Here is a 19,127-nt window from a genome sequence, read left to right on the forward strand (position 1 = left end):
CTGCTAGAATTGTACCGATCGAAAGAAAAAAAGTCACGGAATAACTTTTCATACTTAAGTTTATCAATTAGTACGTAAAATCACGATAATTGTTGTTTATAAATTATCAAACTGCAAAACAGGAGTGTGACCATTAACATGAATAGGGTAATTTCCCGAAAGTAGGGTAATTGATACCCTTCTTGATTTGACAGGTTAAATCATTATGTATTAAGAGATCATTTAGGTAAATGATTAAATTATTGATTGTGCATTTCAAACTAGGTCGGTATGGTAATTACCCGATACTAAGGAGCGATACTTAACGTTTGTTTGTTATGTATTATAATTTTTTTGTTGAAAACCGATATGTTTCAAGTTAAATGTATAAATTAAAAAGCGGCCAAGTGCGAGTCGGACTCGCTCATGAAGGGTTCGGTATTTAGGCGATTTATGACGTATTAAAAAAAACTACTTACTAGATCTCGTTCAAACCAATTTTCGGTGGAAGTTTACACGGTAATGTACATCATATATTTTTTGGACACACATTTTACCACTTTGGAAGTGTCTCTCGCGCAAACTATTCAGTTTAGAAAAAAATGATATTAGAAACCTCAATATCATTTTTGAAGACCTATCCATAGATACCCCACACGTATAGGTTAGACGAAAAAATAAAATTTTGAGTTTCAGTTCTAAGTATAGGGAACCCCAAAAATTTATTGTTTTTTTTTTCTATTTTTGTGTGAAAATCTTAATGCGGTTCACAGAATACATCTACTTACCAAGTTTCAACAGTATAGTTCTTATAGTTTCGGAGAAAAGTGACTGTGACATACACGGACAGACGGACAGACAGACAGACAGACAGACATGACGAATCTATAAGGGTTCCGTTTTTTGCCATTTGGCTACGGAACCCTAAAAAACATGACGAACTGATTTCATTACGATGCTAAATATCATTAGGTATTGAAAATAATGTTTGCACAAAGTAATTGTGCAATATTGCGCATTTTCAAGACCTATAAAATCAGATACGTATACGTACACACCTTTTTTATTGTCTAACGTAAAACTGTCCTAATTTTTTTATTTGAAAACAAGGACGATATTAAAAATAATTGTTTCACCATTAGGGGAGAATTTGTGTGACATGGTAACACTCGTCTACACGCACACTATCAAACCGTCCGCCATTGCAGTGTCACAGTTTGTCTTAGGTGACAGTCCGTCCGTAATATTCTAGGTCCATGTCAGAAACCATATTGTGCCCAAAACCAGTTTTTAAACTGGATCTATTTGTTTTTCAGAAATAATTAATTAACCAATATAATTTTAATAGCATCCTTTACCTATTGCATTGCGCAATATTCCTAGAATCCCCCTAGTTCTGAATGTATAAGAAAAAAATGTATCTTTAAATAACAAAACGATGATAATTAATTTATATTATTGACTAGTGGCAGGGTGACAGTTTTCTAGTAGTCTACCGCCTGTCAAAAAATGGGACCCGGAATACTGCATAGCTCAAGAGGTAAGTAGTTTAATTTTTAAATATGCAAAAAAAGTACAGTCGCATCATAAACCACGAACCATACAATATTTCAGGGCCACTTTAGTTAAAGCTGTACACTACACTTATTTTCCGATTTTGGAATTATGACGTTATATCTGGTCAGAATTAAGAGCTAGATTTCGATTCTAATAGGAAAAAAGGTATCGCAAAATTCCCATACATGTTTCGTTCCTTCAATTCCGTTACCGTCATACATAGTCTATGAAAAATGGGTACGGTACGGAAATAAAAGAAAACACAAAAATAGGTACAACTCTACTGTAGTGCACAACTTTAAATAAAATTACACTTCTACACAATATTTGTTCGTCGTACAAATAAATTATTACAGCTGTACACAACGTGGAAAATATTGTCTTTCATTGTCAGTCGAATCTAAGCCAACTTTCCTTGATATGCCGGTGCTGAATCACATAACAATAACAAAACCTCAAATTTTAATGTTTTTATGTATAGAGCAGTTTTTTTTTTTACATTTTACTCTTTTTTTTGGAATTTTACAGCATCTTTCACTTATCTAATAGGTACACAAATAACTTAAGCATTTTTTTTCATCATACCAATGCACTAGATATTCTTTTAAATTTATGTACTTACCTCCGCAACTTTTTTTTCTCATAAAATCTTTACTTTATGAACACTTACAACAATTTAGAATATACTTTTATTAACTTTATGCTTAGTTTAGTGCAGACTACAATTTGATTTTATTTCTAGAAAGTTGATGAGCCATCAATGGATATTAAATAAATAAATAAATAATGGTTTGCGGTTTGCTGTGTAATAGAAAATGTAGTGATAAAATCTCAAAAGTTCTCTAAAACAAAGACAGAAAAAATCATTCCCACAAAATATACATCTGAAAATATGTTTATTTAATTTGAAGTGATGGAATGTTAAAGAGGAAATTGTATTGAAGAAGTACAGAAGACCCTTAATAATACTATTTTAGTATTTACTTGACAGTCAAAGTAAACATTTTAGCTTGAATCATGGAGTTTATTTCTGTGACTTCTGTCACTTAGTTTTTCCTAAAATATGATTAAAGAATAAACATTAAATACAGAAATAGTGAAACAATATGAGAACAGAGCATGAAAGCAACGCAATACCTACACATTCTTCATACTTTGTATCTGATAGCAAATTAGGTTATCATTGCTGTATAGACATTTGGCCTCTCCTAACAAATCAGAAAGAATCACGCGAAAAGAAGTCTTATTGTTAAGTGGCCAATTACTATAGCAGTCACCCTAGACTGTCAAGTAATAATACATGTCTCAGTAACTAAGTATGAGATTCTATAAATTAACTAAAATGTACACTATGCACTTATGCAGACACATAATCACTGACGGATGAGTTATGAAATGGAAAAGTGCTGTAATGATATACAAAGTAATTAGAGCATGGAAATCAGTTCAAAACTTGCACAAGAGGTTTATCAATCGTACAATTTTCAATTTCAATGTGGAAAATGGGACCATGGGCAACATGTGAATCTTGGACTTGTGGTCAGTTCATTATCTTATATCAATCACCATCACTGAACTATGTGCAGGAACAAAATGTTGTACAGAACAGAATATTAAGTACAAGCATGATCTAAGGATTAAAAACAATACAAACTATCCTAAAAGTCCTAAAACTACTTGCTAAATAAAACATAATGTGCAATATCTAGTGCAAAGTACATTAGAAACTAACTATTTAAACAATTGTAACAATAATGATAAATAAGTTTTAAACTCTTTAGAATAGCCAAAAAAAATCTAAAGCTTCGTACTTTATTTAAATACATAGTTATTAATTTAAAAACTGGTTTAAAAATAAAAATAATATCCAAATGCAATTAAAATCAACATTGTTAAAAAAATATAATGTGTGTAGTCATTGAATGTATTTTCCTACTAATTTATTTATGGTCTACTATCACAATTTATAAGGGGCTAGAAAGCTATGGAAGAGGGGGGCATGGTGCATTCGCCGACGGTCACCCGGTAGGAGGCCAACTCACTGATGCCGTGGTAGTGAACGAAGGCTGCCATAATCACTAGCACGTGGAAGATCTGATGGGACTGGAACCAGATGTCACACTTCCCAGGGAACCATCTCTCTGGGACACGCAGAGCATAGAACATAGCTCCGAGAATGTAAAGAAGACCCATCAGAACCAACCAGCCCAGTGATGCCTTGCTGACCTGAGTAAACCAGCCCTCTGTGATCCCATAGTGAATAGCTGGCACAACCCCGGAAAGACCGAAGCCCATAAATACTCCGGCTCTAAGCGGCCGCAGTCGAGGCTCCGAGAATCTATCCCAAAGCGACACTATTATAGAAAGTATTCCTAAAACAACAACTACAGATAGATAAATAATCTTTGGTCTGTAGTGGCAGTAGAAACTATAGTACAACCAAGGAACAAATGACCCCATTATGAGTAATGCTATCCCGCAGTAATCAAGCTTTGAAAACAATTTTCCAACCATTTCCGAGTGGCAGTGGAGTGTGTGGTACGCGAACGAAAAGCCGAGGCAGATAATAGCTCCCACAAAGAATACGCCGAAAATCATTTTCTCTTGCATTTGAATTTCAATGGATGGTCGAGTGAGGAAGTAGACGGCGACGCCGATGAAGGCCACGCAGCCGAGGAGATGGGTCCAGATGTTGCCAGTTTCGGTGTGGATGCGGAAGATGGAAGCGAAGCAGGCGCTGAAGGACGGCAGGGGCGGACGGTGGCCCTTGTGGAGGTAGTCGTTGTCTTGCAGCCAACGGGGTAGGTGACGGAAGTGGCACACGTTCCACGACGCTTCCCACACTTTGCGTACAAACTCCTCTGCTTGCTCCGCGGCGTTGTGAGCTAGCGCTCCCAGGTCGATCTCGTCCGACAGAACGCCCGCTTTCAACACCTCTGCCATCTCCGCGTCGAGCAGGTGTTGGTCCTCGGGCGTAGACGGCAAGGGACAGCCCTCCTCCTCCTCCGCGAGCACCTCGTCCAGCTCGTCCATGTGCGAGGCCAAGCTCTCGCCCTCGGGGTCCCATCCTTGACGCCGTCGCAGCCCGTCCGACGACACGCTCTGCGACCCTGAATCCGAGTCCAACTCCCACATCTTGACTGCCGTTCACGCGTCAATCACAAACATTAGACGACACGACGACACATAGGCGACCTTTAACGATAAACACGAGGGCAGTTTGCGAGAAATCCAGTTACGTCACTAAAACCACAGTGCACACAATGCAATATCTTTTGTTAAATGTTGCAAGATTTCACTTCTCTTTTTCGCTTAAGCGCAATAACGAATGTTACGGAACAAACATATGAACTATAATTTTGTTAATGATCAATATCTAATCGCAAGTAAGCTCCGGACGTATCACGCAGCAAGCGAACAGCTGCAAGAAAGTAACTGTCGTCAATCTACGCTCCGAACGCCATGATTTTCCGATCGTTTCTGCCCTCTCGTTCTCTCTTGAGCACTTAGTAGTTGTCAGTGTCATGTCATCGAAAAAAGGGATGTGCACAATCCACCACTAAATCCGAAAAATAAATCGATTAATCGGAACTAACAATACTGCCATAGATATAGTCTGTGCGGAAAGAGTCGTGGAATGTATTGGGCCCCATACATTCCACGACTCTTCTCTTTCCGCACAGACTCTAGGAATAAATTGATAATTCTGTTATACATAGTTGGTCAAACCAATTTGTCAGTCAGTAAGAACCAGGAAAACTATACTCATCCTTTTCTTTTGGGTGCTAGTACTAGTGTAAGACAAAGACAGTATGGTTCTCTCTGTCTATGTTTGAAATGAGACAGTCCTTTGACAAACTATAATTTATTAATTGCATATTATTCGACTAAATAGGGAATATTACGCGAAAGTCTGCGTAGGGGGCGCCACTCCCACAACAAGTCACAATCTAAGGGTCTACCGCAAACGAGAGACATTTTGTTATCTAACCTCTCTATCACTCTTGCATATTCGAGCGATAAAGAGGCAGATAGCTGAGTTTCGATTTCGCGTTTCCCGGTAGGCCCTTTGTAAACAAACCGCCTTGATGTAACAATGTCATATATGATTGTCTGTGAAAACTTGTCAAACAGTTTAAGGTATAAGGTACTCTATGGTATACTTAAGTCACTCTGGCGGCAAAACATTGCAGTAATACGCCCTATTAGATTACTATGAGAATTTTAAATTAGAGGTCGCAGGTTCGAACCCCAACTCGTACCAATGAGTTTTTAAGAACTTATGAATGACAAATCACATGATATTGACCAGTTGATTTTCGGTTAAAGAAAACATCGTACGAAAATCGGATAAATTTAGGAATTTTCATGAGTGCGTTTTCCTTTTTACTCTATAGAGGATTTCCCCCTTCCCTCTCATCATCTTCCTCGCGTTATCCCGGCATTTTGCCACGGCTCATGGGAGCCTGGGGTCCGCTTGACAACTAATCCCAGTAATTGGCGTGGGCACTAGTTTTTACGAAAGCGACTGCCATCTGACCTTCCAACCCAGAGGGTAAGCTAGGCCCGTATTGGGATTAGTCCGGTTTCCTCACGATGTTTTCCTTCACCGAAAAGCGACTGGTAAATATCAAATGATATTTCGTACATAAGTTCATTGGTACGAGCCGGGGTTCGAACCCGCGACCTCCAAATTGCAAGTCGCACGCTCTTACCGCTAGGCCACCAGCGCTTCCCCCTTCCCTCTAAAAGTCATAATATAAGTATGAGTTTAAGCTAAGGGTCGGTTGCACCAAACTGATCGTATCGTTAAAGAGTTCGCTAAATTTTTATGTATGGAAAGTTTCATTGTAAAGCGCCGGGGCACGCCGGCTTACGTTGATCAGTCTGTCAAACGTGGTTGGTGCAACTGGCCCTAAGTGTGTGAATGTGAACGTTTAGATATACTCTGCCAGCAAGATACTGTCGCGCCCTCCTGTGCTAGGGCTAGGCCTAGGCCTACAGAGAGTAGCATAATTCTACAGATTTTTTATTCCGCATACAATTATACATTTGACAACTATGTATGCGGATATAGGGGTGCCATTATTCGTTATAGCCGGTTTAGACTCGCGGCTCGCGGCTCCGCTCGCGGCGCGTCTCGTGGCTCGCCTCGAGCGCGTAAGTCCGTCGAGCTAATGATTACACTCTCGCCTCGTGGCTCGGCTTGTGGCTCGTCCCGTGGCTCGTAAGCTCGTCGAGCTAATATATTTTAAACACTAACAGCACGGCATAAGGTTTATAACAGAATGACAAGCCGAACGCGAGTGTGACCGCAAGCGCGCGTCCCGTGCGAACCCCTTTGGCTCGTGCCCAAAAAACCGCTCCTCCACGCGAGCCAGGCGAGCGCGAGCCGAGCCGCGAGACGAGCCACGAGCCCACCGCTTACACTCGCGTCTCGTGGCGTGGCTCGCGCGAGAATGTAAACCGCTTATCATAGGGGTGTTTACTGTACCTCTGACATAGTTGTGGCCAAAGTTTAGGATTTCATCAGCATTGTTGGGTGGAGATGGAGAGGTGCATGTGAAAGTGGAACAATTGTGGGAGAAGACAGAGCGCCATGGTGAGTAGTGTTGTATTGAAGTCTCGAGTACTTATGTCATGCTGACATCACTGTACGTATATTTAACAACGAATAAAATGTCGTAAATACTATATCGACTTCACCATCGATTCCATGTACATTCCAAGTTTAATCGATTATACATTTAAATGCCCAACACTATCCACAACTGTGACGTCAACCAAAAATACTACTTTCTGATTGGATATTGGACTGAAAATCGACCAATAACCGAATGGTTTCATATTAGCATAGGAGTCACAATTATAACCTTAAATTTAAGCAAAAGAATTGATGTTTAAATTAAAATTATTCGGTACATTAATAACTATCACTTACTTCTTAAACATGTTGATTGAAGGCTTGATACAGCTAAACCCAGAAATATAACAGAATAGTTCACACGAAATAGTGACACCGGATAATACAGGCAATGTTTCTGTCACTTTTGACAACAATTTTGACGTAAACACTGAATTTCTGCCTATACCTCCATAATGATCTTACTTGCTATTGGTCTATATTGGCATAAAGTACTATGATTGGCTGTTCTTGAAGCGTTTTATCCGCTGCGCTATTCTTTACTTTAGTTTCCTTTTTTTTTAAGATACTGCCCTACACAACTAAAATAAAAATATTTTATTATTTTTCACATCATAACACATGTATACAACTATACAGCTCTTTTATACTGTTCAACTCTTTTATCTAATAAAGCGCATTCAACAATTTTTTTTTTTTTTTTTTGTTCTCCTGGCTTACTCCCTGCAATTTTGCCCAGGGTGAATTTGCCAATGTCGGTGTTGACTTTCACACGTGAGGAGAATGTTCGGTATAATAATTTTGTATTTTTGGATGGATGTAGTTGGGAAACCCTAAAAACAAATAATTGTTATGAACATCACAGACAAACACATGACGAATACAAAAATTAGCAAAAAAGCGGGAAGCGGGTGACAGAACGTTAGTAGTGCCAACATGAAGGAAGTGGAAGAGAAGAATACTTTATATATATAATATAGATAAAGATATAGAGTATAAATTGACATGAATTAAACGAGTTAAATTAGAAAAGATAAGACGTTATTTAGAGTTTAATGTTATTCGTTTCATTCTTGGAGGATATAATCAAACGGAGACGCCATGTCTGTAATTTTCTGTACAAAACAGTCTGCCGATTTTTGCGGGGGAGGGGAACGTCAAATGTATGCGTAACGTAAAAATAGCCATGTCAGATAAACGTCAGTCCATACATTGTGTATGACCGTTGGCCGCCTATTTTCGACAGAGGGGAAAGCCTGTCAATGGCTACTCCGTTTAGTTGTATCCTCCAAGGTTTCATTCAACAAATAACGTGATCATAATTAGTTATTCTGGCAACAATTTATATGTCACTAAGAAAAAAAAAATGCTAGTTCTAGATAGCGATGCGACGAGTCCACTTTTTTTCAATTCGAATCATTCGAATTGATTCGGCCGCTGATTCGAATTCAAAATCGAGTTGACTCGACTCGACGATTCGCGTGGTTCGCGACAAGGTCACAGGCACAGGCGCGGAGCGTGTTGAGACGGCGAGTTACGCGGCAGTTGTTGTAAAAAGAACCTTCAGGGCACGGAATTAAGGTTTATTTTTGAATGGCCATACTAGCAGTGAACTCGAGTTGGGATACTTGGGATGGCGAATCAAGCGGCAGTTGTTGTAAAAAGAACCTTCGGGTCACGGAATTAAGGTTTATTTTTGAATGGTCATAGTACCAACTCGAGTTGAGACGGCGAATCGAGCGGCAGTTGTTGTAAAAAGAGCCTTCGGGCACGGAATTAAGGTTTATTTTTGAATGGCCATACTAGCAGTGAACTCGAGTTGGGATACTTGGGATGGCGAATCAAGCGGCAGTTGTTGTAAAAAGAACCTTCGGGTCACGGAATTAAGGTTTATTTTTGAATGGTCATAGTACCAACTCGAGTTGAGACGGCGAATCGAGCGGCAGTTGTTGTAAAAAGAGCCTTCGGGCTACGGTATTAAGGTTTATTTTTGAATGGCCTTAGTAGCAGTGTGATAGCGTAGACTCGGCTCGGCGAGTTGGCGAATTGGCGAATCATTCGCCGAGTTAGCTAGTGGTCGAGTTGATTCGAATTGCCAATAGTCTTGATTCGAATTAACTCATCTGAAGGCTGATTCGAATTATTCGAATCAGATAACTCGACTCGCCCATCGCTAGTTCTAGATGGATTCATGATGGATTGTAGATTGTTGTTGTACTTTCAAAACCACGTGCATAATTCATACTTTTACGCAAACAGAAACGTATTTTAAGATAAACTCAACATGTCTAGCTTATTAGAAGTGTTAGTGACAACTGACTCAAACAATACTTTATGGACTAGCTGCATTTGGGATCCCCATACTGGCACGAATCTCAAAACATACAAAGGCGGCGGGACATCTGAAGCAAAAACCCTTTCATTCATCGGAAGCGACTACATAGCAGCCGTAGAGAAAACAAAACCGATATTACACATCTGGCCCTTGAATTCGCATCAAACAGTACAAGGTATGCGGTTCATTCTGCCAGGAAAAGCGAGTGCTTTTGCATTTAGTCCCGATGGAGCGTTTTGCGTGGCAGGCATTGATGAAAAGATTTATTTATGGCAGATCGCTTCTGGCAGCCTATTATCAATAATAAGCAGACACTACCAGAAAGTGGTACTGTTAAAGTTTACACCAGATGGAAGATTTTTCGTGTCGGCAGCAGAAGATGGAATGGTTATGGTATGGTCTTTAGCTACCGTTGCTGCTAATCCTGAGGCTGAACTAGTGACTCAAACCACAGCAGGTCAACATGATCCTGTCTACATATTTTCAGACCACTCGCTACCTGTTGCAGATTTATATGTAAGCAAGACAGGCATGCATGGCCGACTTTGCTCTGTGTCAGGGGACAGATCGTGCAAAATATATGATTTAGCATCAGGAGAGATGCTGCTGAATCTAGTCTTTGATGTTCCTTTATCGGCAGTTACAATGGATGTCCTAGAGTTGAGCATGTTTATTGGGACAACAGAAGGAAAGATATTCCAAATAAGTCTAACAAACCCTCCCAGAACTAGGGACCTTCTGGTTAATACAGAGAACACTCCAGTTTTCACTGGACATAAGTCAGTTGTGAACTGTTTATCAGTTTCTCTTGATGGTGAAACATTGATGTCTGCATCTAACGATGAGCGGGTATTACTGTGGCATATTGCAAGCAGACAACCAACAAGAACTATAAAACACAAAGGACCTGTAACAAATGCTTATTTTACCACTAATTACCCAGCCATTTATAAGCAAGAGTTTAAACCGAGCATAGTTCTTCACTCTCTAGAAAGGTCTCTGGAAACTTCGGAAGACCACATTGAACTTGAAGTAATAGTTAACAAAAAAATTAACTTCTGGCCGATTTCAACTGGAGAAGACTATGAACAAAATATTAGTATCGTAGCAGAGAATGAATATAAAGACAATGAAGATAAATATAAAACAGAAATAGAAAATCTGAAGAAAATTAATTCAAACTTGTATGCTTTTGCTATTCAAAAGGAAGTTAACAACATTGTAAATGGCAATAAAAATGTAGGCAAGAAAAACAAAAAGAAAAAAAAAATGAACATGTGAATAGATCTTTATTAAAGCTCTTATTCTTTGTTTTATTTACCAATCTTCCTACCATTGTCCGAGTTTTTTGCCATGGCTCATGGGAGCCTGGGGTGCCTGGCAACTTATCCAAAGAATTTGCGTAGGCACTAGTTCTTTCGAAAGCCTTCTAACCTTCGAACTAGGGAAAACTGGGCCTTATCGGGATTAGAGTCCGGTTTCCTAAATATGTTTTCCTTCACCTTTCTTCGTTTCATTTTCTGTAATGAACTAAATTTAATAAAGTGGGAAGTTCGTTGAAATATTTTCAACCGCCTTGGAATTTTTTGAAACTTACGTTTTTTTATTGACATGGCAACCCCTGCAATAGTTCGTTCGGAAATGAAATAAAATGATGTCTTAGTATAGCCAATTTGATTTAAATGTATTAAGCCATATCCAGACGAGCTGGGCAAATCGACCGATTTGATCAGGAAAATAATTGGCGCCAATCTCACCTAGCGTCCACACGTACACAATTTAATCACCAATTGGCATTCCATAGATACTAACTTCGAAAATTGGCATTTTTGTGTCCGCACCTGCTGATTTGATCGGGGAATCAAATTGGCGTTTGCGTTCGCACGGCCTGATTCAATCGGACAATTTCATCAGATTGGCGAAAAATTGTCTCGTCTGGACTCCACTATAGAAGTATCCGTTCGAAACTTCGAAGTTTGATTTCAGAACGAAATAAAAAAAAATTTAAAGCAAACGTCACCGTTTTCGAGCAACGCATTTTTGTCTGTTTTTAAAATATATCCGTAATTTTCTGGGCGTACATTCTCACGAACCATGTCCTAAAAAAAATAAACACTGGTCAATAGCAAGCACTGCAGCTATGGTTTTATGATATCTTGTTTATTCAAGGTAAGTTTAGCAGAATATGTTAATGGCACACGATCTTAAAAATAAACTCGAGGTTGTATTAACATTTTTGCGTCACAAACAAAACATTGTTTTGTTTATTGTTTTCAGGTGGACGTGATGTCGAAAGCCGTCATTATACCGGAGTGTAACAAGGATATAGGAGGAATGAAGGACGAGATATCCACGGCACCGCCCGAGAAGAGGGAAGGTGCCATGGGCTTATTCAGTCGCCTTTTGCGATTGGACTCTTTGAAGAGGAGCGCAGCCGTAAGCCCGACGCCGACGGAGCCCCCGGTGACGTACTACGGGGTGTACATTCCTTGCGAAATTAAGAAGGGCCCTGATGAAGGTAAACTGGTTAATTTTCAAACATCTGTTAGTGTTACTACTTGCAGAAAGAGTCGTAGAATGTATGAGCTCTCCTGCATTTCACGACTCTTCTCTTTCCGCACAGACTCTAGCGTTACTTGAATGTATTATATCTAAGATTTAACATGCTAGTAACCAAGATGTTTATTATTTCTAAGTATAAAGTTAAGTGTGTCATAGGTATTTAGTTGTTATCTTGTATGTCAATAATACAATTGGAAGCATTCCTTTCTTTATTTCAATAGTCTATCTATTCAATGAGCAACTTGATGTAAATAAACAGACAAAATGTTTATATACAAATTAGGTATTACTTTTTTAATTTTTCATCTGCTGTCTTTTCTAATGATTCGCAGGCTGCTGTTGAATCCGGGGGCACGGCCGTGCCCCCACCAAGACGAGATAGGGCAAAAGGCAGTGCATATCTTTTCTCGGCACTTTTTGTTGTATTTTCGAACCCTCGTAGTTAGTTTCGGCTTGTGGATTATTTCTTCTAAACAACAATATCAAAACTATGCAGGTGTTATAGATGCAGAGATGTATGCAATGGCATCATGACTCTTTTCTCGGCTCCCTAACACTGCGGGGTTTGCGATCATAATGTGATTTTTAGTGTTTTGTTACCTCATAAGAGCTACCCCCCGGGGGTTAGAGGTGGCAAGATATTGGCAAAATATTATTTAGTTATGATCCCTTCACACGATAAGAAGAAGAAGAAGTGTTTTGTTTATATTTTTATAATGTATGCTAGTTTTAAGGTATTTATGTATGGGCCGCTAGTTGCCTGAAATAAAGATTTCATTTAATTTTCTATAGGGTAATTCATAAGAGCTGGCACAAGATTTGTACTGGACTGTCTACCTATGTCTGTCCATCCAATCATTTCCCCACAAGAAGTGGGTTCGGCTCGCGAGCCAACCCGGTATCCATTGCGCGCGGCTGCCGCGCGAGCCAATGTTCGATAGCTTGCCGCGCGATATGGAGACGGGGCTTTATAAGTTTGATGTGTGTATTTGACAGAGCATTGTAGCTCCTGAAAGTAAACTAACAATGATTATTATTATATTGTAATTTTGGGTTTATTACAAGTTAAAAAAACATTAAACATTAATTTTGAGTATTTCTAAAAGTTTATTTTGATCCTTAATCATAAAGTTCATTAACTTGCAAAAATGTCTTTTGAAATATAAGTTTTCAAAGACCTTGGCATGTCATGAACTTGCTGTTTAAAATTCATCCATTGTTTATTTTCAAACCTGCATTGAATATCTCAAACTAGTTTAGGCTGCAGGTATAAAAGTATATTATCATTTTATATATGCAAATAAAAATGTCACTGATAATTTTATGTCTTTAACATGTTAACTTAGGATTAAGTAATAATTAGGATTAAAAACTTATAAATGGGATTACACCATCAATTCAACTCACGGCTAATACCTGTGTTAATTGCTATGAGCCCGTCAATGACCTTATAACATTTTCACAGAAGCAATACACGTGTACGAAAACAAGGCAGAGGCACTAGAGTTAGTCCGGCGCTACAAATTGGGCAGGTTCAAGGCTTTCCATGACCGGAAGGAGGCTGTGTCTTTCGCGCTGCGAGGGGCCGAGCCTGCGGATACCACGGATGGCAATGATAGCTGTAAGTGATACTTTTATAAGACTAAAATATTATTAGATATTTCTTAGGCTATTATCTAGCTAGGCCACTCTTGGGATCTGGCTCGTAATTAGAGTGTTCTACATTTGATAACAAGATTGAGGCGCTAGAACAGCGAGCGCAGCTTGGTTGTATTTTTATCGCCTGTCACTATGCCCGTCACTTTCGCACCAACATACTTGTTAGAACGTGACAAGCATGTTGACAAGCGATAAAAATGTTAGTTATCACCATATCACCACACGTCGCAGTAGCTTAATTTTGAAATCAAATCCACGTGCAATTAACTTCCGTTGCTCAATTGGTTAAGAGCAAGGCGCGGATTGCGGAGGTTGCTGGTTCAAGTCTTGCCGGTAGCGAAACTTTTTCAAATTTTTCCTGTAATATAAAATTTGACAATTAACTTCTATTATTACGTGTGCTCGTTTGCATAATCCAGGTTAAAAAAGGCATAAAACAAAACCGTCACGTGTATGCTGAAATGAAACGTGTGCTAGTGACTGTTTATGACTACATGTAATGGCGAATGGCGCCATTAAAACGGTCTAATCTTGTTTCTAAGGCTGCCTTATAGCTGCCTTGCTAAACTGTGAACAATTTCACATGTTTAGTTTATTGAAGTTACTGGATTTTAATTATCAGTACTTATTGGATTTTAATTATCCGACTGAAGTCTCGAAAACATGCGTAATCTCACATAACCGGTATATTTCGATCATATCAGAAAATATGAATTTGAAATAAGCATGGGCGTAGGCAGGTACAGGCAGGCCCCCCCCCCTGGAACTTAAATTTTACATACAATGCATGCCCCTTTGTGGCCTCTGCCCCCCCCCCCCAGGCCTATCAACTCGCCACCCCCTTTTCACTTCACTGGCTGGCTACGCCCTTGGAAATAAGCCATATCCATACCTGTGAATCACTACTATCACTAGCCTACCTAAAATATAGGTACTTTGTTTCGTATAGAATTAGTGGGCGAGATTTCGATACTAGACGCCTTATATGTGCGGGCATTGCCCTGGTTTGTAATAAGTATTACAAGCTATTTTACGGTTTAATTATAACGGTGCATGGATTCGTGAGAAACAAAGAAATTATATGAATAGACTTCGTAAGCTCCATGAACCGATGTGTAATAAAACCGTAAAACATCTTCTAATACCCTATTGTACCGCAGTATACGTTATAGAAGAATATCACAATGAAACAGTATTATACTATACTAATATTTATAAATAAAGGTTTTGTTTTTGGTTAACACAAGTGTAAGAAGTAATATTATTATTAACACTTAGAACCTCGATGTTAACATTTTTTTTTTAATTGTTTTAAAAGAAAATTAACTCAATCTGCGTCCGATAACAATTGACCTCCTTTCGTATATTTCATTGATAACAGGGATAACCTGAATGATAATAATATTCTACAATAACACAAATGTTTATATGAACATGTTATCTTGTACCGTTTCCGGGTGAAATTGGATTGTTTCTCTTTAGATAATGATTGTTATCTTTATTCTGCCCGTTAGTTGGCGCCACTTGCGAGTTAGATCATTTAGGACATTGTACAAAAAAACCGGCCAAGTGCGAGTCGGACTCGCGCACGGAGGGTTCCGCACCATCAAAAAAAATAGAGCAAAACAAGCAAAAAAACGGTCACCCATCCAAGTACTGACCCCGCCCGACGTTGCTTAACTTCGGTCAAAAATCACGTTTGTTGTATGGGAGCCCCACTTAAATCTTTATTTTATTCTGTTTTTAGTATTTGTTGTTATAGCGGCAACAGAAATACATCATCTGTGAAAATTTCAACTGTCTAGCTATCACGGTTCGTGAGATACAGCCTGGTGACAGACGGACGGACAACGGAGTCTCAGTAATAGGGTCCCGTTTTTACCCTTTGGGTACGGAACCCTAAAAAGCGACACTCTTAACTGTCCTTCGGTGGACCTTATGCATTTTGTAATAACGTTTATGAACTGTCAGTTAACAGTGCGGGCGATGGTAAGTACAGTCACCAGCATAAATATATGACTGTGGGCAGCCCTGCAAAAATATCTGATGCTCCATTGGAGCCATAAGTATATGACGACACTACCTCGGCAAAAAATATGTGATGCTTTGTGGCCGGCAAAAATATCGTTAGCCTGTATCCGTATAAATATCGGATCGGGTGTACGAACTGTCAGTTAACACATTTACTGCCAGACAAAAAACGGAGCACTACCCCAGAAACCGGTCGTCTATCTATAGCTTCGTATAAAACAACCCGCCCAATGGGTTCTGAGCAAAGTTCACGAGCGCCCAACAGGTGGGTTCCTGGCAGTGAATGTGTAACAGTGTGGGCAATGGTAAGTAGGTACATGTAGAAACGTCACGGTGACGTATGCAACTTCTCCCACGAGACCTTACGGGCGTCAGCTAGCTGGCGCGGTTGCACGGAGCGGATGAGCGGGTTAACAAAACTAGTATGAGCGTTGCTAACTGGCGCGGACGCGTGCGACGGATTTTACCTACAATGGCACCCGCTCCGTGCGGTGCCCACGCTAGCGTCGCTAGCGGATGTCCTACTTAACATAAATAAATAAATACATTACCATTTCTTTTGAGCTCAACTTAAGGGTATGACGAGTTTATGAATATGGTCATACCTTGTTTTGGCATGAACTGTCCAGAAATAGTAGAACTGTAAATTTCTAACCGGACGTGGTGTCCAAAATGAACTGAACACTATTTTACTGCTAAGTTAATAAACGCATGTGAAGGTCATTTTGAACACTTCAGCTATTAGCTACTTGCAGCTGACTGTACGAGTACAAGTGTATTTTTTATACAATTTTTTTTCATGTTTGACGATCCTTTTGTGAAATTCTTAATTTAATTTAATTTGTGTTTAATTTGATTTGTATTATTTGTTTATTTGATTTATATTGGATTATTATCCAATATTCTTATGGAATAATAACATCAATAAATTGCTCTGATAATTAGCTTAAGATAATTTATAAGTATGTTACGATTCATAAGTGCTTGTTGATAGCTATCCGGTGGCGAATGCACTAGTCCCAAAACGCACTATTAGTCAATACACTCTAATTTCGAAAGCCCCTCTTCTCATAAGAAACTAGGCCCAAAATACCATATTTCCAAAAAGGCTCATTCTCGATTTACACGAGAACCATTGAGAACTAGTCCCAAAATACACCTTTCCCAATATACCCCAAATTGTGTTCACCTGTGCGTGGCGTAATACTTTATTCTCATAATGCGTAGGTCTCAAAGCACTCTAGTTCCAAAATACCCTATTTTTTTGGAATGTCTCTTTGTGACTGCTTTCAGCCGTAATCATTACCCGTTTGATGCCTAAAATATTTTTTTCAAAAATAGGATTTACGTATTTAATTATTATTTTGAGCTATACAGGGTGTAATCGTTAAGTGTTGCTCGGCGATAGTTCCGTAAATATAGCAGATATCAGAAAATTTCAAATTGATATCGAAAGTGCATATAGTGAAAGTGAAGGGCAATATACACACGAGTGTTTTAATGCCTGTGTTGATAAAGCAGTGTATGGAACTATCATAATTAGGTGTGGCAATAATGCCATAAATGAGGGTAGTTTCTCGCCCACCTAATTATGATAGTTCCATACACTGCTTTATCAACACAGGCATTAAAACACTCGTGTGTATATTGCCCTTCACTTTCACTATATGCACTTTCGATATCAATTTGAAATTTTCTGATATCTGCTATATTTACGGAACTATCGCCGAGCAACACTTAACGATTACACCCTGTATAGCTCAAAATAATAATTAAATACGTAAATCCTATTTTTGAAAAAAATATTTTAGGCATCAAACGGGTAATGATTACGGCTGAAAGCAGTCACAAAGAGACATTCCAAAAAAATAGGGTATTTTGGAACTAGAGTGTTTTGAGACCTACGCATTATGAGAATAAAGTATTACGCCACGCACAGGTGAACACAATTTGGGGTATTTTGGGAAAGGTGTATTTTGGGACTAGTTCTCAATGGTTCTCGTGTAAATCGAGAATGAGCCTTTTTGGAAATATGGTATTTTGGGCCTAGTTTCTTATGAGAAGAGGGGCTTTCGAAATTAGAGTGTATTGACTAATAGTGCGTTTTGGGACTAGTGCATTCGCCACCGGATAGGTTGATAGGCCTACATGAATAAAGTATATTTTGACTATTGACTATTATACAGTCAGCAGCAGAAGTTGCTAAGCGGGCGAGGTGTTCAAAATGATCTTGACGCGACTTTATTGTTAAGAGAATAAGAGCGTGTCAAGGTCATTTTGAACACCTCGCCCGCTTAGCAACTATTGCTGCTGACTGTACGGGGTTTTTCATTAGAAATGAATGTCATACGTTAGAATTACGAGTACTTTGGCAACAGCTAAAGTAATTGGATACTTATTAGCTAACCTATTATTCCTTATTTATTAGATGGGTGCTAATTCTAATTCTAGAAGCGTGCGTAAATACCATTAGCCGCGCTAGATACCGTCGCCAGCACTGTTTACTGACAGTATTTGAACCTTATGCCACAGACATACAGTCCAATGATGGTCAGCTAACAGTATTGTCGTTAATACTCGCGTGATAACGACATAAAATACGTAACCATTGCAAGCAAAAACTGCCATTATATTCTTTGTAATAAGGACATTTTTATCATGGCTTAGTTTTATTCATGTAGGTGAACATTGAATAAATTAAATTAATTGTAATTGTAGTACTATTGTACTTAATCGCTAATACTTCTTTCTTATATTATGATCACCTGCCAGAAAAAATCTATGGTATATTAAATGCCATCTAATTGCAATGGGTTGTTTGTGTCTCTGATCCTTTTAGAGATATACGAGTACCTATACATATAACTATTGAAATGTACATCTGATTCATCGACTCCTTAATATTGCATAATACCTATTATAATAGTGCACATAAGTATTCATATAATTGCATAATGACAAACATGGCATTGGCAGCATGCCACAAAAACCTAGATATTTGAAGCCATTATTCATATATCAGTGACGTGGACATAAGACTAATTGTCTATTTTAAAACAGGCACACTTAGAAAGAGCAAATTCTGCATAGTAAAAAAAAAACGATTGAAATTCATAACGAATATTTATAAGGAGGGGGCATAGATATGGTCAATACCATAAATTATGTAGAAATATTTTACATTGTCAATATCCAGAAAGAAAAATGGGATTTCAAACGCCGTTTCACACCTGTGTACTTCTAACTTGTAGCGTTATAAAATGATGCTTTACTGCTAAGGTCATAATGCCATCTGTTTCACTTCCGAACGTGATTCCTACCTTAACCACATATGTAATAAAATTTAATAAATAATAGTAT

General features: G+C 38.7%; 4 protein-coding genes across 4 annotated transcripts in view; 2 read left to right on the plus strand and 2 right to left on the minus strand.

Annotated features, from left to right (window-relative positions):
* LOC134654582 (malignant T-cell-amplified sequence 1 homolog) overlaps positions 1-7,620 on the minus strand; it is a 48,786-nt gene extending 41,166 nt beyond the window's left edge. The window contains exon 1 of the mRNA XM_063510049.1: positions 7,478-7,620. Within this exon, the coding sequence (XP_063366119.1) occupies positions 7,478-7,488 (11 nt within the window). The 5' untranslated portion in view covers positions 7,489-7,620. The remainder of the gene's footprint in view (positions 1-7,477) is intronic.
* On the minus strand, positions 3,426-4,993 carry LOC134654529 (adiponectin receptor protein). The gene has a single exon (XM_063509976.1). The coding sequence runs from the start codon at positions 4,669-4,671 to the stop codon at positions 3,511-3,513; it is 1,161 nt and encodes a 386-aa protein (XP_063366046.1). The 5' UTR covers positions 4,672-4,993; the 3' UTR covers positions 3,426-3,510.
* A 1,766-nt stretch (positions 7,621-9,386) lies between the features above and the next one.
* Positions 9,387-10,819, plus strand: LOC134654530 (WD repeat-containing protein 18). Its single transcript, XM_063509977.1, has one exon. The coding sequence runs from the start codon at positions 9,465-9,467 to the stop codon at positions 10,794-10,796; it is 1,332 nt and encodes a 443-aa protein (XP_063366047.1). The 5' UTR covers positions 9,387-9,464; the 3' UTR covers positions 10,797-10,819.
* A 724-nt stretch (positions 10,820-11,543) lies between these two features.
* The window catches only part of LOC134654592 (ankyrin repeat and LEM domain-containing protein 2 homolog), a 29,186-nt gene continuing 21,602 nt past the window's right edge, over positions 11,544-19,127 (plus strand). The window contains exons 1-3 of the mRNA XM_063510060.1: positions 11,544-11,684; positions 11,793-12,033; positions 13,543-13,698. Coding sequence (XP_063366130.1) covers positions 11,664-11,684; positions 11,793-12,033; positions 13,543-13,698 — 418 coding nt within the window. The 5' untranslated portion in view covers positions 11,544-11,663. The remainder of the gene's footprint in view (positions 11,685-11,792; positions 12,034-13,542; positions 13,699-19,127) is intronic.

This window comes from Cydia amplana, chromosome 15 (assembly GCF_948474715.1).
Source record: "Cydia amplana chromosome 15, ilCydAmpl1.1, whole genome shotgun sequence".
Taxonomy (NCBI): domain Eukaryota; kingdom Metazoa; phylum Arthropoda; class Insecta; order Lepidoptera; family Tortricidae; genus Cydia; species Cydia amplana.

Excerpts from the sequence above, each read along its gene's own strand:
- LOC134654529 (XM_063509976.1), bottom strand. The coding sequence starts at position 4,671 with ATGTGGGAGTTGGACTCGGATTCAGGGTCGCAGAGCGTGTCGTCGGAC.
- LOC134654530 (XM_063509977.1), top strand. The coding sequence starts at position 9,465 with ATGTCTAGCTTATTAGAAGTGTTAGTGACAACTGACTCAAACAATACT.